This window comes from Heterocephalus glaber, unplaced genomic scaffold (assembly GCF_053883595.1).
Source record: "Heterocephalus glaber isolate CG9 unplaced genomic scaffold, H.glaber_assembly_v1.0 deba00001587, whole genome shotgun sequence".
Taxonomy (NCBI): Eukaryota; Metazoa; Chordata; class Mammalia; order Rodentia; family Bathyergidae; genus Heterocephalus; species Heterocephalus glaber.
The window spans coordinates 354,690-380,101 of NW_028258365.1; the positions used below are offsets into that span (position 1 = coordinate 354,690).

Below are 25,412 nucleotides of genomic sequence, written 5' to 3' on the forward strand. Positions count from 1 at the left end.
TTTCCCTTCTTTCCTTTCCCCTACCCCTCCCACTTCCCCTACTTTTTAGACCTTTCCCTCCTATTTCATAATATCAATTATACATTTTGATCCTTATTTATACTTTGTTTTTCACATCAGAGAAATTATTTGGTATTTACACGTGTGTGTCCTATTTATTTCACTTAAGAGTATGGGCTCAACGTGCATCCACTTAGCTATAGTTTCTCATTCTTTTTGGCTGAGTAGTACTCCAATTTTATTTAAAAAAACCCCACATCTTCTTTATCCAGTCTCCAGTTGATGGAGAATTGGGCTGTTTGCAAGTTTTACCTATTACAAACTGTGTCGCTATAAACATGGGTGCACATATATCACTGTGGTATGATTTTTTAAAAAATTCTTTTGGGAAGATACCCAGCAGAGGAATAGCTGGGTCAAATGGGACTTCTAATTGTAGTTGTTTGAGGTGTTGTCATATTGATTTCCACAGTGGTTGCACCAGTCTGCACTCCCACCAACAATGAAGAAGGGTACTTTTTCCCCACACCCCTGCCAACATTTGTTATCGGTTGATTTCTTGATAGCAGCTATTCTTTCTGGGGTGACGTGGAATCTCAGTGTTTTCATCTGCATCTCTTGAAACTTCTTATAACTGAAATTTTCACCTGGTGATTTCGTTTCCAGAATGAATTAGAAATAATAAGAGTTGCAAAAGTCTTCATTTAAGCATTCTCATAACAGCAAAACTTTGCAAGTCCAACAACAGAATACCTGAATAAACTGTTACTTACAAAGGCATGTTCTTATTATAACCATTGAAGTTTCCAAAGAATTTGTAGTTACACAAGTAAACGCTTAACAGTATTTTTGGCATAACAACATAATGTTTAACAGTATTTTCAGTATATCAATATAGTGTTAAGTGAAAAGAGAAGTACTGAAAGCTTTATGCATAGTGGGTTTAATGGAAAAAGTTAATTGGAAGCAAGGAAACCAAAAGTGTTGACATAAATTGTCTCTAGATTTGAGAGTTATATTCATTTTCTTTGAAACATTTTTTTTGTATTAAATTCTTTTATTGGTACATTGTAGGTATACAACACAATTACATTTCTCATTGGGAATTGTACCTTTATATAATGCATCTTGGTTCTTATTTTCTCCCCATTCCTAGCCCTCCCTTCACGCCCTCCACCCTTCCCTATTTACAAAGACCTTACTTCCATCTTTTCCATTTCTCGTCACTTTTTCCTTTCCCTTCTTTCCTGTCCCCTGCCCCTCCCACTACCCCCACCTCCCTGGACCCCCTCTTCCCACTTTACACTATCGACCATTCACTCCAATCATCGGTACATTTTAGGTACACAATACAACGACATTCATCACTGGAAACCTGCACCTCCACATAGTCTCTCCTGGCTCTTACCTTTCACCCCTGCCCAGCCCTCCCCCCAACCCCCCCAGTCCTCCCTATCTACAAAGATTCCGTTCCCACTCTTCCTCCCATACCAATCCCATTCCCCTCCCTCCCCTCCCCTCCGCCCCCCTCCCATTTCACATCACCTACCATACATCCAGTCCCTATCTACACCTTCAGCCTCTCACACCAGAGTGAAACATTTTTTACAAGCTGCATTCCCAAATACTTTGCAATGACCATGTATCATGCATTCATTTAAAACATCTATTCATGCATTTGTTCAAGGCATAATTTATTGTGCTGCTATTATGTGCTGAAGATTGTGCCAGATGCTAGGGATATAACTGAGAACAAGACCATTGTGGACTTCAAAGAGCTCACTGTGGAGCCGGCAGGTAGACTGTGGATAAGGCAAGGGAAATGCAATGGCATAAGTACACTGATGGAACCCACATCGGCTTCTGCAGGGGTGGGTAAGGGAGCTATGTGACCACTGGCCAGGTCCCAGAAGGTGCTGCACAAAGTGTAAAGTCTCAACGGAGTCCTACGGGCCGATGAATAAGATAGAACAACCTCCTAAGCAAGGGGTATAGCATCTACAGATGGCTGGCAGTGATAGTGAGCCTTGGTGGGCAGACAGCTATTACTCTGGTTTCTCTTCACTTTGTGCTCTTTCTCCTTGTAAAATATGACAGGAGTGCAGAGTCAGGCTATGGAGGATGGGGCCAGGATGGAGAGCTGGACTGCACAAAGTAGCTTTAAACACGGAAGCTCTGGTACGGTCTCACCCCACAGAAGAAACATGCGATTAAAAGACCAACAAAACCATCCAAGTTCCAAAGATTGCTGATGGTTGTCACACTTTTGCTCTGATAATCAGGGGTTTTTTTTCCCCACACTGGGGCAGTTAAGGAAAATGTTTCATGAGGGTAGTGAATTCCTGAGATGTTTCAAGGAGGCAAACAAAGAGAACTAACAGAGGTAATGAAGAAACAGTTCTAGAGATGTGAATGTTTCACAGGGACATAACCTGAAGCCTAAGCTCCAGTGTTTTCTAGATCTGCAGGCGCGTGAAGCTCACAACGCTGTAACAACCGAGTGGCATACAACTTCGGGAGCAGCTTTGGTGGCGGTCAACAAATAGTTAATAAAAGCAGTCATTTAGGAAACAAAATGAAATTGGAAGCTGGCCTTACATTTTGCAGCAAAATGTTCTCTGAGCTGAAGATATATATGTACATGCATGTGTATACATGTGTATATATGTAAATGTGTGTATGCATATGCACACATGCATGTATATGTCTGTATATGTATAATCTTCTACCTTTCTTGTGTGTGCACTTCCTTTTTATCTCTCCTCTCCAGTGCTACATTAAGCCTTAATCCCAGACTTCTGAAGAATTCTGGGTACAAACTGGACTGGTTCTTCCCCAAGGCTGCTTTGCCTTTGTTACCCAGCATGCACTGTGCTATTGTGCAGGGCACCGCTGGGAGGGTACACTTGCTGGGGGTCCAGGACAGTGGGCCCTGGGGTGCAGCGAGTCACAGCCCACCCAGCCAAACGCAGGGGAGCTTTGTTCCTCATTTCTACTAAGTCACTGACATCCATCTGTTTTTTTTTTTTTTTTTCTTCCAGTTGCTCAAAATTTTGTTATTGCTGCTGCTTGCATTCTCCCGGTTCATGTTTCTCTGTCTTTAAAAATCTCTTCACTAGAGTTTTTGTGAGACTTCAGAAGAGACTGGAAGTAGTTTTATGTGTGATTTCCTCTTGTTACTTGGTAATTTTTTTTTCCAGTACTTGGGATTGAACCTGGGATTCATACTTAGTAACATTCCCGACCCTTAAAATCTGTTTTGTTTTGTTTTGAGACAGATTCTTGCCAAGTAACAAAATTGCAATCCTTCTTGCCTCCGTCTCCCAGAGTGCTGGGCTTGCAGCAGTACACCACCCGACCCTGCTTTCGCACTATTTTGCTTTAGATTGTATTTTAGTTCAGCTATTAGTAATTACATGTGGTACTTTGTAAATCATGTTTTCTCTCCAGGGCTAAAGCTGAAGTGACTATGGACTGAGAATGTGGACCAGATGTACAGCATTCTTTTCAGTTGTTTACATACATATGTGTTGGCACCAATCTAGCATGATGTGGTGGATTCTCAGTAATTTCTAATGGAATTACTACTGAGAAATAAAGTTGTTAGTTTTTTTTACAACTTTTCAAACTTTTAATTTTTCAGCTTTGTTCTTAATAAAAAGGACTATTTATCATATATTTAGCAAAAATATGTATTAATGGAAGTATTCACTATTTAGAGGTATAATCAAAACTGAAATCTTATTCCTAGAGGTAAAAAATGAGGACGGAATAGGGAATTTAATCTTTCTTTCATCTCCCTTCCTTCTTCTTGCTAAAGTTTGAGTTTGCAAGATTAAAGTTTGCATGTCGAAGGCTTGGACCCAGCTTGGCACTAGAAGGAACAGGCCCTTTAAAGGTTTGGCCTGGCAGGAAGAAGTGGGTCCTGGGATTGGGGGCTCCGGCCTCTTCAGCCACACACTCCTGCCGCCATGTCCTATGTTGCCACAGGCCACAGGCCAATAGGTCATATACTGACACTCTCAAAACTGTGATCCAAAATAAACTTTCCCCCCTTTTAATTTATTGGTATTTCCTTTCACATCCTTTTTTCCCCCCAGTACCAGAGATCAAACTCAGGACCTTGCCTTTGCCAGGCAGGCATGGTGCCACTGAGCTAAATCTGGGCCCCTAATTTATCGGTATTTGTTAGCGCCATGGTAATGGAGATCAGACACATCCATCCCTCCTCTTCCTCCTCCTCCTTAATGGCTCATCAGCCAATTCAGCTCACAAAGTCACCTTTTCAGCTCACAATTTAAACTGGAAGTCAACCAAAGAGCTTATTAACATGGAGTGGTTTTATGACTCTCATATGGATCTAATAGAAAAGGAGGTGATGAAAAGAGCCTAGTTATAGTTCTTAAAAGGTAGAGCACCCTGATACTTGCAGTGGTAGCTTCTCCCCTTCCCTCCAGGCTTTGCAGCCACCAGAGTCTGCAGACTGCATAGATTGGTTCTCTCACCTGAGCACTGTGTGAACTGCAGAGACAAGGGAAGGCCAGGGGTTGCTGTAACTGAGGGATGCTCAATTCATGTGGTGCTACTTTGGAAAGTAAGATGGCTGAAGGTAAAGAGTTCAAATCAATGAAAGAAGTTACAAGAATGTTTTAATTTTCATGTTGTAACACTGCACCCACTTCATCACCTAATCATCTTCCATTTAAAAATCTAACTCATTTTCTTCTAAAAATGATCTGAATACATTTGAAATTATCCATTATATCTTACATGTTTGAGCTTCATTTGTCCCATGTCTTTTTAGAACAGAATTTTATCTTTTAATCAAGCAATGTTTGACTTCAAGGCTACAATAATGTGAATGAAAACTTTATAACATAAACATTTAGGAGGTTCTCTGGTGGTGGTACTAGTTGGGGAGTGTAAGTAGCCATTAACACAAACATTCATACATTTTGCCTTCTTCCATGCAAAAATGAATACAAAACTAATGCAAAAATAATACTGGATTTTAATAAAACTCCTTCATGTAGGCAATATTCTCATTTTACAGGTTAAAATATTTTGACTTGACATGGTAGTACAATATGTATTTGATATACTTTCTTTTCTTGGTTTTCATGCATTATAAAGACATTGAGAAATTTTAAACAGGGAGTAATCTGAACTGCTTAATATTTTAAGAGATCATTCTCATTGTTACACAGAGAGTAGCTTGGCAGGACAATGGGAAGAAGGAATCCAGTTAGGAAACTATTACACAAAGAACAGATGAACAGGGTGGCTTACTGTGGCAAAAGGGATGGAGGGAAGAGGATGGCCTGATTCTAAATGAAGGATCTACAGACAAGTGACATACTGGCAGCAGGAGTTGGGAGCAGAAAATTCTTGAGGAATACAGGTTCTATTAAGCTGGAGAAACTGGAGGTGGAACCAAGTATTGGAGCTACATCTACTTGTACAGTTTAATTGTTTTTTGGGGGGAACTGGGGATCGAACTCAGGACCTTGTGTGTGTGAGAGAGGTGCAGTGCCATGGAGCTAAATCCCTGGCCCTTGTACAGTTTAGTTTTGCACATGCTGTAAGCGTGAAATGCTCACAAGACACCCAATGTTCATGAGATGTGGAAGTGAGGGCCAGACTGGGAGTCTGGAGTTTAGAGGAGAGGCCAAGACTATCAATAAATTTGGGAGGCTTTAGCACACACAAGGTAATTTTAACCCCTGGGAAGAGGAGTTTCTCTAGGAAGAGTGTAGTGTGGGAAGATATGGATGGGGGAAGATCTCCCAGGAACCCTGTGGCCTAGAATCAAAGACTCAATCTAGTGTTCCCTGCTATGTTTTGTTTGGCCTACAAGATTTTTTAAAAATGTGCATATGTTGCCAATATTTAAAAGTCAGGATATTTTAGATACAAATTTACATTTGAAATTTATCTTGCGGGGGGGGGGGAGCTCTGACAATAGATGCCTGATCCCCAGGTGGGACACTGGAATGGATAACTGCTGTCCTACTCAGTCGACAGCTCACAGGCTCTGGGTAACCACCATCATCAGACTTTGCTGCTTCACGTTACTTGCCTGGCCCATGTAGACACCTGAGTTTGACATCTCCCATTTGAGGGAGGGGAGACAAGCAGCAGATGAATGTAATCCCCAAAGAGGCCAGGCTGGGTAGAGAAACACTGGGAGGATGTTGTGCCATTCATTTTCTTCTCTTACGTTAAGTACTTTCCTTTCACTTTTTAACCTCCTTTATAGTTGAACTTCATACTCAAGGAAGCAAGATAGTTTATTACTGAATTAGCTGGGGTGATGTAAAGACTGATCTAAGTTATCTCATTCTCAGCTTTGGATCTCTTTATCATCATGCAGCGGTGGTGAACCTAAGCCATGTGTGCTGCAGGGGGCTGTTTGTATCACAAAAAACTCTAAAAGGTTTGCCATCACTGGCCTAGAGTGTCTGATCAAATGGAGAGAAAATACCTATTTCAAATGGACCTTTGTGACCTACTTTCGTTGACCTAGTATATTACTGTTGCTTAAAAATATTTCCATGTTATTCTGCATAAACTCCATCAGTAGCCTAAACAGGATTAACCCCAAAATTCTTAATTGTGGGATTAATTCCATTCAGTCCATAACTTTTTAACATCTTTATCTATTTCCTCTTTAGTACATCAAATGTTACCCAACGACTCACAGGTTTCCCTTTGTGAAACACGCTGAAGCTGTAGTGGTTTGATAAAACTTATTACTAGTGTTAAATTCCTTCTGCCAGAGAATATAAGAAAACCTAGAGACCTGTCTGTCCAGTGTTGGTGCTATGGTGTGAATATCCTTTCCAAAATGCATGTTGAAATTTAACTGCCACTGTAATTGTGTTGAGAGGCAGGACCTTTAAATTGATTAGGTCCCAAGGGCTCAGCCCTTATGAATGGATAAGGAGAAGTTCGGCCCAGTCTTCTCTTTTGGGCAGACTTACTGGCTGTTCCATGGCTGTGTTAATTAAGTGCAGCAAGAAGGGCCTCACCATGTGCAGCCCTGCAGGCTTGGACAGCTCAACCTCCAGAACTGTGAGCTAAAGAAACTTCTATTGTTTCTACTTTTCTCAGTCTGTGGCATTCTAATATAGCAGCAGAAAGTAGACTAAGACAACTGGGCAAACCTGGTCTGTCTTTATCAGTTCCCTGGTTCAGGCCTATCCCATTGCCGAGATCCCAATTTCAGAGTCCTATACACTCCTTCATAAATAGGAGGCACTTGGGAAATGTTTGTAGAACTAAGACTGAATTGAAATTGGTCTCTAATCCTATAAAGCCTACTTTTTCCTATAGCTTTTATAATTTTAAAACTAAATTTTTATTAGTGGATGTTTGCAATACATAATAGTTAAACTTATATTGGGGAAATTGGTTCTCTCTGTCTCTCTCTCTCTATAAAATTTTTGATAACTTTCAGTCTTTACCCTCAGCTAATAACAATATCAATAGTTACTGAGTGCTTAGTACATGCCAGAAACCACTCTGAGTACTTTGAATATTCTCTGATTTAATACTCATAATTAACTCATGACATGGAAAATCTTACTATTTGCTTTCGGATGATAAAACCCAAACTGAAGTTAAAAATTCCCCAGTTTACTTGAGTTACAGTTGGAACAACTCAAATTCACTTCTGTCTCCATAGATCACTAACTTAACCATAATCTATACTGTACTGAGACTCGTAACCCAAGGAGGATCACATACTTAAAATTACATATATACTTGTGTGGATATGTATCTTTCATCAGATTGTCAAAGAACCCACAAAAGGCTAAGAACCATTGGTTAAGAGATTCTGCTTCCTTGGTGAGTGTGGTGACAGTGCAGCTGCATTTGTGTGTGTGTGTGTGTGTGTGTGTTTGTACCTGGGATTGAACTCAGGTCCTTACACTTGCAGGGGAGGCAGCAGAACCACTGAGCCAAATCCCTGGCCCTGCATTCATTTTTAGATACATATTTTGGCTCATATTCCACTGGTTAGGTGTTCTATTAACTTATGCGAGTTTTTACATGAACTCCCTCTTCCTACTTATTTTATCTTCATGGTGTTTATTCAAAGCTACCACTCAAAATTATCCTTCCCAGAATGAAATTTGATATTTAGCATGCTGCCTGCCCTATAAAGATGCACAGAGCAGTAGCAGGCTGGAATATGTTTCCTCTGTGAGGAATGAACAAACACTGCCCTCGGATTAAGTGCTCTCTGTTTTGAGAGAAAATAATATGCTGGTGGCTATACTTCCCCAGGTGTCCTGATTCTTCAGAAGGTTCTGTGCTCACATGCTGGGAGCTGCTCTGCATCACATAAAAGCTTATTTTCCCTCATGTACTTGAAAAGCAAGGTTTGGAGAAAAATGGCTTCTTTTGGGCCACTGCTACTGATGCTTATCTTCTTGAAAATAGGACATCATTACCAATCAATACTGTACTATACAAGAACACCACAGGGCAGATACTCAGCCAGTCCAGATCCATTTTAATGCTGGTGTCCTCTTATCCCTCTCCCAATCGGAGTTTCCTTCAGGCCAGAGCAGTACCTAGATATTCTCTGTCATAAACTTAGTGAGAAAGTTAGATTTCAAATGCATAAGAAAATGTGTTTCTTTGCATCCTTTGGCTTCCCAAGGGTTTCTGAGGAGATAAACTACTTCTGATTGGTTTAAATTTTCCTGTTTATGAGTACGCTTGGCTATGACAATGGAGCCCTCTGGACCACCTTCTTCAGAGGCTATGCAGTAACATGAACACAAGAGCTAGAATGCACCAGCTCCTCTTTGTGTGCTAGGCCCTGTGCTGAGTGACACACACATGACACTATGTGTTATACTTGCAACCATGCCCTGAACACTGTGTTGTATGTCTCCCCCATGGTTGCTTCATATGTTACAGGTGGAGTCAGCTTGTCCAAAGTCAGGTGTGTAGAGAGTGGCAGGTGTAGGATCCCAACCCAGGCTGGTACTGTTGACAAGGGTGCCATTCTGGATCTGCAGAATGACTAGACTTCTATTTGCCCGAGGTGTCTTCATACACATGAACCAAGGATTCTAGGCTTACAATATAAATTCATCCACTTGGCCAAGGGATTCCTAGAATTGTTCAGACATAACTGCCAATTTTGCTTTTAAAATTCCTGTTTCATAATTGAACATATATGCACAATAAGCCCAAAGCACGAATATTGTCTCCCAATTTTTTGTTTGGACCTGGTAAAGGTTTCCCTCAAAGTTTGTATATTACATTAGATCACATAAGATTTCACTCTGCTTTTATCTCTGCTTTAAGGTTTTCTTTCCCTGTGACATTTTACCCAGCAGGAAGATTTCCTTCAATTGTTTAATCTCTTTACTGCTTTCTTTGGCAATTCATCCACTGAATCATTTCTTACTGCTCAAAGAAGGGACAGTGTGATTTTTGCATTAGTTTTACATTAGATTTTATAGGAAGAGAGCAAATCTAGTGACATTTATGCTGTCAACAGCCACTTTAAAAACCTCACTCATTAGCACCTCTAGAGTACCTTAAGCCTTAAGCAAAATATCTGGTAGATGGAAGGTGCTTGAAGAGAGTGAATACAATTTGGATGTAAAGGGCGAGAAGAGAGCCCCACCCCCCACCAGTGCTGAGGTGAGCCTCTCCAGCTGCTGTACCACCACCCCAAAGCTCCAAGGAGCAGAGCCCCCCTCCCCAGTGCTGAGGAGGTGAGTGCCAGCACCCACCCTGGCTGAGCTGAGCCATTACCTGGATCCACACTGCAGAGTTGCAGGGGTCATAAAGGACCTTGTTCTGAGCTCGAGAAGATAAAGCAGAAGTGAATGACAGAAAGGGGGCCTCTCTGAGCCTCCCAGATGAAAATTAAAGCCCACCAGAAAAGTGAAGAAAATTTCTGCAATAAAGGCAAACCAGACCACCTTATTTGGGGGAGCAGCGGTGTGGGCCAGAGTAGCGTGGCTGCAAGCAGATCCCAGCCAGGGCTCCATCCCAACCCCAGAGGCTGGGGCACACCTGCCCAAGCCAAAGACCCACCTGGAAAAGAGATGCATAGGCACACAAACAACAGCCAGAGGTTTGCCCTGATAACACCAGTAAGTATGTGAGACCCTAGCCAGAAGCTTGCTCACACAACAGGAACTAGGGTGCACAGACCCCAGCCAAAGGCCCTCCCAGCTATACAGTGGCCCTAGCCAGAGGCACACTTAGAAACCATCCTAAATGTGCACAGGCCCCAGCCAAAAGCCCACCCAGACAACAGGTCAGCTCAGGGATCCAGAAGGCCACCTTTCTGAACCCAGGAATTAATGTACTGGTGAGCAGCAGAGAAAAGGCAGCTCTGTGGCTTGTTGAGAATTGAAGACCACTGGGTGAGCAAAAAGGTGCCTCAACAAAGGCACAGTAGGCTGCATCTGTTGAAACGTGAAGACAAGTAAACAAGTCTCAAAACCAGACTTCCAGATCACGTAAGGCAACTCCAAAGGGAAATGAGATGGAACAATCTGATACTCAAACACCTGGACTCCCTGAACCGGCAACAAAACAGGATCTGGAAAAAATGAAATAAATAATTTCTCAGATAACAGCAGAGATTGCGCCCATAGTGCAAGACATGATTAATAAATCTAGAGAGGACACAGATAAAAAAATAGAGGATCTGAGGAACATGATGGAATCCCAACACAGGAAACAAATGGAATCCATAAAACAGATACAAACAGATTTCCAGGAGATTAAAAACTTCACTGAAAGTTTATGTAGCAGAATGAGCCAATGCAAGGATAGAATTGCAGATATAGAAAACAGGATTGCAATTAGTGACCAGGTAAAGAAAAATTGCTTTAAAATAGTAAGGGACCATGAGAAATCAATCCAGCAGCTGCTAGACGATGCAAAGAAGAATAACATAAGACTGGTCGGAGTCAATGAAGAAACAGGACAGAGTGCAGATGACATAAAAAAACTGTTAACAGAAGTGATGGCAGAGAACCTCCCAAGCAGGGGAAAAGAACCTGACATACACATAAGTGAGGCATATAGGAGTCCAACTAGCTGTGATAAAATCTACACACAGGCATATAATAGTTAAGATTCCAGAAACCCAACAGAACAACAACATTCTATAAGCAGTTAGAGAAAAGAAACAAATCACATACACAAAGAAAAGCCCACCAGAATCATAGCAGACTTCTCAATGCAAACCCTCAAGGCAAGAAGAGCTTGGAGTGATGTATTTCAAGCCCTTAGGAAAACAACCTCCAACCCAGATTGATGTACCCTGCAAAACTATCTTTCAAAATTGATGGAGAAATAAGATACTTTCATGATAAAGAGCACCTCAGGAAGTTCATGAATACCAAACCAGCACTCCAAAAAAATTTTAAACAATATCATAGGAAAAGACAACGAGGATCACAACCCCAGGAAGCCTAGCAGAATTGAATCCATTGGGCAGGACAAGAAATTAAACACAAAGGAGGAGAATCCAACAAAAAGAAAAAGTCATGACAATGATAAGTCAATATGTATCAGTTATAACCATCAATGTTAATGGTCTCAACCAGCGAAAAGAAATAGACTGGCAGAATGGGTCAAGAAGCAAGATCCAACAATATGTTGCATACAAGACACAATTCAAAAAGAAACTCTTAGACTGAAAGTTAAAGTGTGGAAAACAATACTCTATGTGACAGGAATCCGAAAAAAAGCAGGAGTAGCTATCCTTTTTCCAGATCAGGTGGATTTCAAACCAAAATTTGAAACATTTCTGGTCCCAAAAGTTTCAGATAAGGGATAGTCAACTTGTATGTACAGATCTATTGTGAACATGTGTTTTCCTTTCTCTTAAGTAAAAAGGACAGAACTGTTGGTTCTTTTTTTTTTTTTTTCCGGAACTAAAAAAAGACTTTATTTATTGAGGGCAAGAATATGCAAACAATATAAAAATCAAAAGCTTATCTAGCATTTAACTAACTTTCCTTTCTCTGCTTGTCCAATGAGAGCTGGATGGTTATTTGTTCATTTTCTAAGGGTCCTGATCTGCTCATGAAATCTTTATACAAGGGGAAACTGAGGGGCAGATTCTATAAGTGGCCCTTTGGGAGAACTCTCATCTGGGCAGGAGTAAATGTTCAATTCTGCCTACTTCTTTCCCTTCTGTTTCATATGCACTACAAAATGATCACTGCACGCCAAGGGTGAGGCCTGAGATTAGTGAAAAGAAGCTCTGGAAGCCCACTTTCCCGTCTCGGCACTGGTCCAGGTCCTTCATGATTTTGTCCACAGCCAGAGTATCTTTTTGATTTTCCAAAAACCCAGGGAACTCCTTTTCCATGAGTACTCACAGGTCCTCCTTCGTTAAGTAGCCTTTGTCCCCGGTAAATTTGTGAAATGTAAACATCATGGTTTCCATGGCGTGTTCCATCTGGGATGGCATTTTGGTGAAGTCTGTTGAAACCGGGGATCTCGGGTGGCGGGCAGCCTTGGCCCAGAACTGTTGGTTCTTAACAGTAATACAAGAAATTTCTATATTGTCTTCCAAAATGGTTTTATCATTTTACATTCACATTAATAGTATTAGAAAGTTCTAACTGGTTCACACGTAAGCTGACATTTGTTCTTTTAAAACTTTTAACTTCGTCTCCCTAATGAGTATATAATATGATCTTATTGTACTGATTAGTATTTTTCTGATTCTAGTGTTGCACACCTTTCCTTGTGCTGTACTGGCTGTTTATCGTGTGTCTACTCTTTAATTGGGTTGTCTATTAATGAGCTGTAAGAGTTCTTTAGATATTCTGGTCATAGGTTAAATGTATTATAAATACGGTCTGTTTAAGGACTACTTTTCATTTTAATGATGTCATTTAAAGTTCTAAATTTTGATGGAATCTCATTTATCAAAATTTTTCTTTTATACATCATGTTTTTTGCATCTAGGAAATTCTTGCCTACTCTAAATTCATGAACATTTTCCTTTATAATTTCTTTAAATTTTATATAGTTTTAGTCTTTCATATTTAGGTTTATAGATCCTTTCACGTTATTTTTATGTATAGAAATAAAGGGTTGAGGTTAATTTTTTAGGTATGGATACCAGGTGTTCTAGTACCATTTGTTGAAAACTATCTTTTCCTCTGCTCTTGAGTTGAGGTTATGTTCTATAAAATGTTAATGTTAAATAATTTTTCAAAAATCAGTGGACCATATATGTGTGGTTCTATTTCTAGATTCTCTGTTTTATTCCATTGATCTGTACGTCTTTTCTTATGCCAACACTGCCTTGATTACTGTAGCTTTAGAGGAAGTCTTAAAATTAGGTAATAAATGTCTTCTAACACTGTTTTTTTTTTCTTTTTACTTTCCTAGGTCCTTTGTTGAGGCAGGGATTTAGCTCAGTGGTTTCACTGCCTGCCTCATAAGTGCAAGGTCCTGAGACTGATCCCCGGTACCAAAAAAAAAAAAATAATCCTAGGTCCTTTGAACTCCTACATAAATTTCAAATTTCAGTATCCAATTCTAATAGGAAGAAAAGGTCTAAAGGAGTAGGGGAAGTGGGAGGGGTAGGGGAAAGGAAAGGAAAGAAGGGAAAAGAAAAATATGAAAAAAGGAAAAAAAAATGGAAACAAAGTTTTTATAAATAGGGAAGGTTGGAGGGGGTGAAGGGAGAGCAGGGAAATGGGGATAAAAATAAGATATGTCATGTAAAGATACAAGATCCCAATGATGAATGTAACTGTATTTTATACCTAAAATGTATCAATAAACTTAATGGGTAAAAGAAAAAGAAAAGGGAGTGAAAAAGGAAAAGCTAACAGATGGATTTAGACATATAGATAGCACATATTTATCCATATATACCTATTTACAATTGTCTATAGACTTCATTTGTTCTCTCATCGATTTATCACCTATTTATTGAACAGGCATTTATTGAACATCTGAAGGTATACAGCACAGTTGAGGAAAATAAAGATAGGATAAATGCAAGCTCTGCCTTTACTCTGAATTTGATACAGTAAAAGATCAGACAGATATCTCTATAAATTTAATACAAGGTGACATATGCTAATTGGGAGGTATAAATAAAATGTTAGGGCAACAAAAGGGTGAGGGAAGTTTCACCTCCAACTGAGTAACCAACAGGAGTCATAAATAAGCTCCAGGTAAGCAAGTGGGGAGGATCTGAGTGTACCAGAATGTGTAGAGATCAGGGGAAATGGCATTCCCTTCAGGAGAAGCAGCACAACTAGAGGAGCAATCAGAGCACATTTCAAGGGATGTGAAATGGTTTCATTTTGCTGTAGCTTGGTACATGAAGAAGAATAAGCTATGTGGCATACGTGGCCGGTAGTTACTTTGTCTCCTTTCTGCCTTGTTTGGGCTCTTTTTCACAGGAGCCTAAAAGGCTAAGAACCACACTCTCCATATTTCCTTGCCAGCCAGCCTTTTCCCTATGTTTTACCAAGAAGGCTGGAAGGCAGGCAGAGCAGGGAGACCATCACACTTCCTGTTCAGGCAAGTCCAGAATCGGAAGGAGAAGCATTCTAGGTTTCATTCTGCTGGGGAGAAGAAACAACAGCAACTAGACGCTGGGCAACAGCCTTTTCCTTCTCTATTCATCCAAAGGTGGGTTTTGAAACAACTTTTACTTTTGAATCTCTTTTATTATATATGTCACCTTTATGGACCACAATTTACTTACAATACATTGCATTTATTTAAGTACATGTTTTCACAAGCTTTGGTGGATGTGACCGACGTATGCGTTTCTACAACCACCATGAATGCCCTAATTTCTATTTTAAGATATTTGATATTTCTATTTCCCTTAAAAGTTTTCTCGTGCCTATTTACAGTTGAGTGCACCCTTCAGGCTGCTTTTTTATAAGTGTTTGTCATGGTTTTGCAACTGTATGATTTCTGTTGGGGGCTGAAGGATTCTTTGTTGTGGGGGTGTCCTGTGAACTAGTAAGTTTTGCAGCAGTCTTGGTTTCTAGCCATTGAGAGAAGTTCAGTTTCTTCCCAGGTGCGACAATAAAAAATATCTTTAGACATTGCCAAATGTCCTCAAGGGGCAACCTATCCCTCCCCATTAGGGGAGAGCCATGGCTATTGATGAAGATATTTTCTAGCATTTTGTATATTGTAGTACATGACAGGATTACCTGTCTTTTTAAGGCTGAATAATGTCCCACTGTATATACCACATTTTCTTCATCCATTCATCCACAAATTGACATTTACGTTGCTTCCACCTCTTGGTTACTGTGAATAATAAATATGGGTATGCATAGGTATTTCTTTGAGATTCTAATTTCAATTCTTTTGGATGTATGCTCAGAAGTGGGAGTCTAAGAAGGCAGTTCTACTTAATTTCCTAATCTAATTTTTTGAAGAATCTCTACTTTTTTCCATAGTGAGCACACTGTTTCACATTCCCACAAACAGTGCTTAAGAACCCCAACTTCTCTGTAGTATAACTAATAATACTTTCGGAGCTTTTTTAAAAAAATTGGGTCATCCTAATGGTGAGAAGGACAGTATCACACTGTGATTTTGATTTGTATTTCCCTGATAATTATTAGTGTTCAATATCTTTTCATATGCACAGTGGATATCTGTATACCTTATTTGGAGAGCTATCTGTCCCACTTGGTCATGGTGAATAATAATTCAAATACTGTTGAATTTGATTTAGTAGCTTTTTTAGTCAAGGATTTTTGCATGAGTATTTATCAAGGAGATTGGTTTGTAGTGTTTTTTTTGTGTTTTTTTTTTTTTTTGGTACCGGGGATCGAACTCGGGTCCTTGCGCTTGCGAGGCAGGCGATGGAACCACTGGGCTAAATCCCCGGCCCTAGTGTTCTTCTTTTGTAGTATCTTGGTCTGGTGTTGGTACCATGGTAATGCTGGTCTCATAAATGAGTTTGGAAGTATACGTTCCTCTGAAATATTGTGGAAAACTCTGAGAATAATAGACATGAATATGAATAATTCTTTACATGTTTGGTAGAATTGTCCAGGAAAGCCATATGCACCTGGGATTTTTATTATTGGAGGCTTCTGATTACTGAATCAATCTCCTTCATCATGCAGATATGTGCAGGTTTTCTATTTCTTTGTGATTCAATCTTGATAAGTTTTATGTCTGAATTTATCCATTTCTTCTATCATACTCAATTCACTGGTATGTAATTGTTCATAGTAGTCTCTTGGAATACCTTTATTTCTGTGACATCAGTTGTATAATATCTCTTCGATTTCTAACTAGTTATTTGAGCTTTCTTTTTAGTCTAGCTAAAAGCTTGTCAATTTAGCCTATATCTTTACAAGAGATTATAGCTTTAAACTCTTGACGGTTTTTCTGTTCTGTTATATTGATTTCTGTCCTAATCTTTATTATTTCCATCCTTCTTTTAATTTTGAATTTAATGTATTCTCCTTTAGTTCCCTGAGGTGTAAAATTAGGTATCTGTTTGAGAATTTTCTTTTTAATGTACATAATTACTGCTATAAACTTTTCTCTTTTGCTGTATTCTGTAAGTGTTGGTATGTTGTCTTTATGTTTTCATTTGCCTCAAGCTATTCTCTAACTTGCTTTGTGATTTCTTCTTTGATCTCTTGGTTATTACTATGGTTTATATCTGCAATGTCCCCTGAAGGGCCATGTGTTGAAGGTTTTGCGCCCAGTGTGGTGGTACTGGGAGGTGGCAGAAGCTGAAGCCTAATGGACCTCTTCTAGCACGGGAGGTGTCCTTGAAGAGGCCAGTGGGACTCTACCTCTCCTCTCCCACTCTCTCTGCGTCCTGGTAGCCATGAGGTGAATGATTTTTCTACATGCTCCAGACATGATGTCCTGCCACACCATGTGCTCAAATGTAAGTAGGCACTTGAGCATGGAATGAAACCTCTGAAACTGAGACAAAATCAAATGTTCCTCTTTTTAAGTTGATTACCTCAGGTGTTTTGTTGCAATAACAGAAAGCTAACAGCCATCCATCCACCACTTAATTTCCACAAATGGGAGAATTTTCAGTTTTCTTTCTACTACTGATTTCCAGATTCATTCCATTGTGATCAGAAAAGATACTTGGCATGAATTAATTTTTTTCATTTAAGACTTATTTTGTGACCTAGTATGTGATTTCTCCAGAGAATGTGTATTCTGTTATTGCAGAGTGGAATGTTCTGCATATGTCTGCTACGTACAGTAGGTCCATTGCATTGTTCAAGTCTACTGATTCTTTACTGATCTTCTGTTTTTTTAAAATCTATTTTTGAGAGTAGAGCACTGAAATCTGACTAGGATTGCATTACACTATTTTTCCCTTCAATTCTGTGCATGTTTGTTTCATAGAGACGTGTGTGTTCTCATATTAGGTGAAATGTTTTTATAGTTATTATAACTTCCTGGAGAATTGACCCTTTCATAATTATAAAATGACCTTTTCGGTCTTATGTCGCTCTCTTTGACTGAAAAGTCTATTTTGTCTGATGTAATTTGGACCTTGTTGCTCTTTGGTTACCAATTTCTTTTTCTCCCTTCCCTCCTTCCCTCCCTCCCTCCCTCCCTTCCTCCCTTCCTTCCTTTTTTGGTACAGGGGATCAAACTCAGGACCTCACACTTGCCAGGCAGGCGCTGGCCACTCATCCCCAGCCCTGGCTACCAATTTCATGGAATATCTTTTCCATCCTTTCCCTTTAACCCAAATGTGTCCATAAATTTAAACTGAGTCTCTTGTAGACAGCATGTAGTTGGCTCTTGTGTTTTGTTCATCATTTTTATCTGGGAGTTTAATCCACTTTCACTTAAACTAATTACTGATAGGGAAGCATCTACTACTTCCATATTGTTATTTTTGGTGTTATAGCTATTTCATCCATTTTCTCTGTATTTTGCTGCCTTTCTTTGTGTTTTGACTTTTTTTTTTTTGTAGTGAGAAGCTTTGATTCCTTTTTCATGTTCTTTTGTGTATCACTACAGGGTATATCTGTGTGGTAATTATAGAGCTTACACAAAACATGCTGTAGTTACAACAATCTATTTTAAACTGGTAACTTCAGTCACATAAGGACTCTAATCTTTTACATCTCCCCCACACTATGTTGTTGATGTTACAAATTATATCCTTTAATATTTTGTATCCATTAATGTAATTTTATCGTTTTTTGTTTTGTCTTTCAGATTCTATACTATAATTAAAAGTGATTTATACACTACCATACAGTGTTACGGTATTCTGTTTGTACGTTTATTTTTACCAAAGAGTTTTATATTTTCATGTTATTGTCTAATGATCTTTTTTTCAACTTCAAAGGATTTCTGTTAGCATTTCTTAGAAGGCAGGCCTCCTGGTTATGAACTCTTTCAGCTTTTTTTTTTTTTTAAATGTGGGAAAGCCCTTTTTATTTCGAAGGACAGATTTGCAGGTATAGAATGATGGGTTGACAATTTTTAGTATTTACACATGCCTGTCCTATTTATTTCACTTGAGTATTGCCTCAATGTGCATTTATTTAGCTATAAATGTCTCTAACCCCTTATTCTTTATGGCTGAGTAGTACTCCATTTTATTAAAAAAAAACACACCACATTTTCTTTATCCAGTCTCCAGTTGATGGGCAGTTGGGCTGTTTCTAAGCTTTAGGTATTACAAACTGTGCCACTATGAACATGGGTACACATATATCACTGTGGTATGATTCTTTTGGGAAGATACACCCAGCAGGGGAATAGTGGGGTCAAATAGGCCCTCTAATCCTAGTTCTTTGAGGTATCTCCATACTGATTTCCACGGTGGTTGCACCAGTCTACACTCCCACCAACAGTAGAGAAGGGTCTTGTGGGTCTCTTTAGGGTCATCATATTTAGAAGCCACTGGGCTTCTTGAATTTGGATGTCCATTTTTTTTCCCTTAATATTTGGGAAATTTTCAGCCATTGTTTTCAAAGAAGGTCTCTGATCCTGATTCATATTTTTGTTCACTTGATGGTGTCTCACAAGTCCTTTTGGCTTTTTTATTTATTTTGTTTTTTGGCTTCTTTACTTTTTTAATTCTTTCTTGTTTCATCTCCACTGAATAATTTCAAGGAACTTATTTTCAAGTTCACTGATTCTTCTACTTAAGTCTACTGTGAATCTAGTTAAATTTTCAATGTAGTTGTTATAGTCAACTCTTAGAATTTCTGCTTTTTTCTTCATAGTTTTTCTTTGTTGATAGTCTCATTTTGATTTTATTTAGTCATTTGTTCTTTCCTTTAATTCAATGAACATCCTAAGGATAGTTACTTTGAATTCTATGTTTGATAATTTATATCTCCTATTGCTTTAGGCTTGTTTTCTAGAGGGTTTAATGTGTCCTATGATTAGAAAAAGTTACCCTATTTCTCTGTATACCTTGTTTATATTCTATTGAAACGTAAGAGCTTGAAATATGAGCCACTTCTGAGAGCTTTGAAGCCTGGTTTCACAGGCACATATAGTTCACCAAAAAGACAGAGACTGTGAAGCCCTCTCATGCCTTTTCTGAGATGTGTTGTTTCCTAGCTTCTCTATGTAATCTCACTGAAGATGTCTGTCAGTTTTTCTTGGGAGCTCTTCCTGGTGTCCGCTGGTATCACTATGGCCCTTCTGGTGCTATGGCACCAGAGCTCCATCTTTGAGGGTCTGATGGTCAACTAAGTCCTGTTGCTCACCTTTGTTCTCAATGACCCCCACCCTGTTACTCTGTTCCTGTTCTGTCAGGTTCAGGCAAGATAGAAACCAGTCTCTCAGACAATCCACCTAAAAGTCAGAACATTGCACATCCATTTTTCTTTTTCCTTGCCCAGAAAGAATGCTAAATTGAGAGATTTCTCCAGTAGTTCTCTGGTTGGGAAGTACCATGAATTTTTCTATTGAGCTTCAATGTGGTTGGCTTAGAGCTTGCCTGGGGTGCAGGAACCTTGTAACTGCTTTCTGTATTGTTTTAAATGAAGACAATTAAGTCCAGTGATTTTCTTTAAGTCAGTCAGTGTCTCCATGGGAGAAGGAGGGTCTGGGGCCATCTATTTTGCCATCTTGCTGATGTTGCCTTTAAACTATGAGCATGGCTGTGCTATTTTTCAATCCCATAGCAGCAGTGAGGATTTTAGATCTTCTACATCCTTGTTAAGATTTGGGATCAGTCTTTTTAGGTTCAACCATTCTAGTAGGTGCACTGCAGTATTTGGCTGTAGTGTTAATGTGTATTTCTCTGATGACTAATGATGTTGAGTTTCTTTTCACGTGCATTTTAAGAAGTATGTGTTCAAGGTCTTTGTCATTTTTTTTCTGAGTAATTGTTAGCTTTTATTGATTTGTTGATATTCCATGTTTTTACTGAATAGAGGAGCACAGGTGTGTGCATATGTTGTATGGGGTGGGTAAAGTGAAAAAGCAGTCGATAAATAAAGCTGAACCAGGCATTCCACAATGCTTCACAAAATGACACAGTGAAGGTCACCTGGAGACTTTACCCATGTTTAGGTCAGACTGTCTTCTTACTGAGTTGTAAGAGTTCATCATACATTCTAAATACAAGTTCTTTGTTAGATGTATGTACTGCAAATTATTTTCTCTGTGGCCTAACTTTTCATTTTCTGAATGTCCTTCAAGGAGCAAAAGACTTCAATTTTCATCAAGTTCAATGTATCAAATTTTGCATAGTTCTCGCTTTTTTGGGCTCTATCTATAAAAAAATCTTTGTCTATCCTCAATTTGCAAACAGTCACTCGTCTATTTTCTTCTAGAAATTTTACAGTTTTAGCTTTTACACTGAAAAATGCTAAATTCTGTATTAAATTCTGTGTATGATGCAAGGTCTGGAGGGGCTGATATTTTATTTTCCCAATACTTTTGTAATCAATTTCTTGTATTTAATTCCTCTATTTAGAAATACCTCAAGTGATATCCAATTTCCTGATTGAGTTCACTTGATACAGCAATGTGATTAAAAAGGCAGGCTGTACTCAGACTGTAGAGAAATTTGAATACTAGGCTAAAGTGTCAGAACTTTATTTAATTTACATGGATGATATGTTTGTTTTTAAGAAGTACTTTGGGGCTGAAGGAAGAACGGGAATGGGGAAAAATAAGAACCAAGATATATTACGTAAAGGCACAAATTCCCAGTAATGAATGTCAGCATATTGTATACCTACAATGTACCAATAAAATTAATGACTTAAAAAAACTATATATCACAATATTCTAAAATATCTTGTTTCATGAGTATAGGTCCATTTCTAAGACATTGTAAGTTTTACCTGATGAAATGAATATTTAATATTTTCTCAAATATTTGCCCATAGTATTTAAGTTAATGGTTACTTTTTAACCCCAGAATTTTATTATAATGCTAGAGACATAATATATATTGAAAACTCTTCATTCAATTAAATTTTACACAGAATCCCCCCAAAAGAAGTACTTTCTTAAATAAAGTGCTAATAATAAAAAATCTCAGCTTCCTTGTCAGGAAAGCATGTATAATAATACTTTTTTGGCAGCCTTTAATGAGATTTAGTAAGTAAACACACACCCTTTCATATATACGGAGTGTTGCATCTACTTCCAGCACATAGTAGTACTGTATTTAATATATTCACCTAGAACGTGCATTATTCTTTCCCCATTTACATCTTCCAGCCTCCTCCTCTGCCCACTAATGCACTGGCGGCGGGTGAGGGATGCCTTTTCTTTTCTTGGCCATTGTCCCACTGTTTCTGTAATGTTCTATTTCTTCAGTGCTGTTGGAAATAGGTCAATGTATCAACATTTCATGTAGAGATCATTCACCATGTGACGGCCTTATCCCTACTGTTGGTACAAGTGTCACCCTGTTACAGGATAGTCCATCAGCAGAGCCAGAAGAAACTGGAGGACCAGGGCTCTGCTGGAAACACAAGGTCTAGTTTAAAGGTCAAGTGACAGAACATACCAAAGTAGGAAATTACTTTGCTCTGAGAGGGAATGGAGAGGAGAGGACAGAAGTAGGAACACATTCTCTTATCCGTGCATTTTGAAAAAGAAACATTTCAAATATGGCATTTGTTAAATATACAGCTCTCAGGAAGTAGATGAACAAATTAGGTACAAAGCTCAGTGCTAAACCAGAGAGCAAACACTGACATAAGCACATTTGGCTGTGCATGTGCAGGTATCATTTTACATCAACCTGTTCCCAAAGTCTATTTAAGGTTTTGAATAGAGTTGTCATTTCTGACCATTCTGACCATCTGCTTCCTCCAGAGAGCGCATGGAGAAGCCTGCTGGAAAACTTAAGACTGCAGGTCATCTGTTTAGGAGAACCTTGGGTTGCCTTCACCTCCTCTAATAAATACTGCATAATTCAGCTTTCGCTGGTTTGAAAGCAGCTTGCAACTGGTGTAGGGGACAGTGGAGTAGGTGGGAGGCCTCAAAGTATTGGCGAGCGTAAGCCTTTGGAAACTGATAGACTCAGTCTTAGCGACAGAAAAGAGCTGATGTTTTAACCTAGAGCACAGATCGATGTCCCAACAATAAATTTGTGAAATTCTCTTAGACAGATGTGTTAGCATACCTTCCCGGAGAAACCTGATGGATTATATCTAAAATATATAATAGAACGGTCCAGTCATGCATGCTATACAATCATAACCTAACCCATTTCTCTGGCTCACAGTACGTAATTTGTAGCTCTCTGTGTTCAGGACAAAAGTGGAGCTTATAATTAATATTTGTCCTTCAGTAGGAGTTCCTTGCCACGGGTGTAGAGTGGGAATAAAACAAACAAAGGAGGTAGGACATTAAGCAAGGTAAAGGGCATGAAAGGCAAAGAGCTTAAGGGGAAATGAGCTGAGCCAGATATTTGTTTGCTATTTTACCCCTCAGGGAGGAAATCATTGCTTCTCTAGTCTCTTGTGCCTTCTGCTTCTTGGTTTCCTAACCAGGCTGATAAAGCTGGAGGAGCCTTAGAGATTAACTGATCAGTCACTTACTACATCATAGGAGATAAACATTCCAAAACTTGTCAATGTGATAAAGCATCTAGCCTGGTTTCTGCTTTATAAAAAGCAGGTGAGTGGTGGTGATGAGGCAGAAGTGCTGCCGGGGTTCAGGGTGAGCTGGGCCTGGGTGCTACTAGCCTGCCCTGCCACTGTGAGGTGAGGACTTCTAACTCCTTAGGCAGCTCTTTTTAATGGTTTTCTTTTCTTTTCTGGAGCATCTCTTTAAATTGTTTTTGTTTCTTTTCCGGAGCACCTTTTCAAATTAAAAAAAAAGACACATTGTCTTCTGAGGAACATAAAGATCTTCTCCCTCCCCACTAAGGTGTGATACCTGCGTTTCCTTGGGAATCAATACTATCTTTCCTGAATCCCCTCTTTCAGGGGAATTCTGTTAAAACTGAGAACTGGCATTTAAACAAAATGATCAACATCGTGTTGTTTCTCAGATATAAAATCAAGTCTTTAGGAGATGTTTTTTTTCAGACAGTCTTCCTTTGTTGTTGGTTCAAAAGATTCTACTGACTAAATGGTTCATTTGGATTTTGATACATCTTGAAAAATTTCATTCTACTCTGAAGCACTTATGGGGAGGCAAGATATTAAACTGGAACAGAAGTGCAAGGAATTATATAGTAAGTGGGAATGCCATGTCCCTGTCACCAAGGACTGATGTTTCTAGCTTTTGCTCAACTACTCAGATAAAGCCTTCTCAACTTCCTGACTTAACAGCCCTTAGTGACTCGCTAGCCCCTCACCTGGCCTTATTTTAATTTGATTTTTGATAGTCATACCTTAATATTTTCTAATTGTCTTGTTCAACAGGATGTAACCTCTACAATTGGCTAATCACCATAAACTCTCCAGCATACAAAAGAGGGCCTGATTCATATGGGGCTCTAACTAAAAACTCACTAAAAGAATCATGCTATATTTGAGCCAGTTTTTTTTTTAATAAAAATAAACTAGAAGTCCCACCATTTTTCTTTTGTACCATATTTCTATTTTTATACCCTCCAAAAAAATCACTATTATGATTTGCTATGAATCTTTACACTTTATACAAATGTATATGTACAGATGTATGTGTGTGTGCAAATCCATGAAAAAGGTAGGCACTATTTTGTGTATTAATTTTCCATATTAAAGCTTATTTTATGCTATTTTTAAATGTTTTTCGGATTTAGTCACATATATTTCAATCCCCATTAACTGCTGTAAGCCAACTTGTTCATTTAAGAATGTGCTATATGTTTTTGTCTTCTTTCCGACAGATACATAGGTCATTTACACTTTGTACCATTAGAATAACCTTTCCTTCAATATGTGTTACAGGGTGAATGTTTGTGCTCCTCAAAATTCCCGTGTTGAAGTCATATCCCCCATATGATGGCGTTGGAAGTGGGGTCTTCAGGAGGGGTTAGGTTTGGATGGGGTTAGGGTTGTGCACCCCATGATGAGATTTATGTCCTTATAAGAAGTGTGGTGGACCGGCACTCAGGCACATGCTCTCTCCACTATGCAGGGGTGTGGCTAGAAGGTGGATGTGCTCACACCCTGTCTTGGACTTTCCAGCCTCCAGAACTTGAGAAACCAATGCCTGCTGTTGAAGCCACCCAGTCAATGGCATTTTGTTATGGCAGCGTGAGTAGACTATTACAATGGCTCATTTTGCAAATTCTCTATAAATGTTAGTTTTCTTCTCTCCTTGTTTTGAGAGCGATGAATACAAAGATCACTTGCTTCTCCTGGGAAGGGACATTTTGAGGAGTTTTATAAAGCAGCTCCCAGATGCTGTCGTTTTTTCAGGCTTTCAAAAAAATAAATGTCAAATTAATAAAAGAAATGAAGAGGTGTAATGTACCATTTTAAATTACTGGTCCCATATGATTAATTATAATAATAGCTGCTCACATGTCTGCATCTATTATTGTATCACATGCTTATGGCAGAGGGCACTGAAGGTAGGAGGCGCAGGTGAGTAATAGACAGATTTGGACTGGAACTGTTTTTCACAACCACAGCAGTTATTTCTTCTTCTTCAAATGCGTCACCATCATCATCATCCATGACTTGCTTTAGTTTACACTGCTCTTTCAGGTATCTGAGCCTACTTTACAGCAGGCTGCTTGACTCTGCAAGGCTAAGTCACTCTATCAGAGTCACTGGATGAGCCGGAATTAGGCTTGAACCGAGCTCTCTGTTCTTGCTCCCTGGGCTTCAGGGTGCTCCCTGAATATCCCAAGGGTCTGGGGAGGATGAGCAATGGTGGATGATGATGGTAACTGAAGAAGGACTACGGAGATGGTTCTTCCCAAACTGCCATGCCTCTGTCCCCTAGCATGTAGCTTAGCAACAGACAGATACAGATGA

The 25,412-nt window shown here is 39.2% G+C and overlaps 1 protein-coding gene across 2 annotated transcripts in view; it reads right to left on the reverse strand.

Moving 5' to 3' along the window:
- Rnf150 (ring finger protein 150) overlaps positions 1-25,412 on the reverse strand; it is a 253,750-nt gene that overhangs the window by 8,609 nt on the left and 219,729 nt on the right. The window contains exon 7 of one of the 2 annotated variants that reach the window (XM_021247717.2): positions 1,547-24,849. The exons of the other annotated variant lie outside the window; for it this stretch is intronic. Coding sequence (XP_021103376.1) covers positions 24,845-24,849 — 5 coding nt within the window. The 3' untranslated portion in view covers positions 1,547-24,844. Of the gene's footprint in view, positions 1-1,546; positions 24,850-25,412 lie in introns of those variants that run through there. 2 annotated transcript variants of the gene reach the window in all.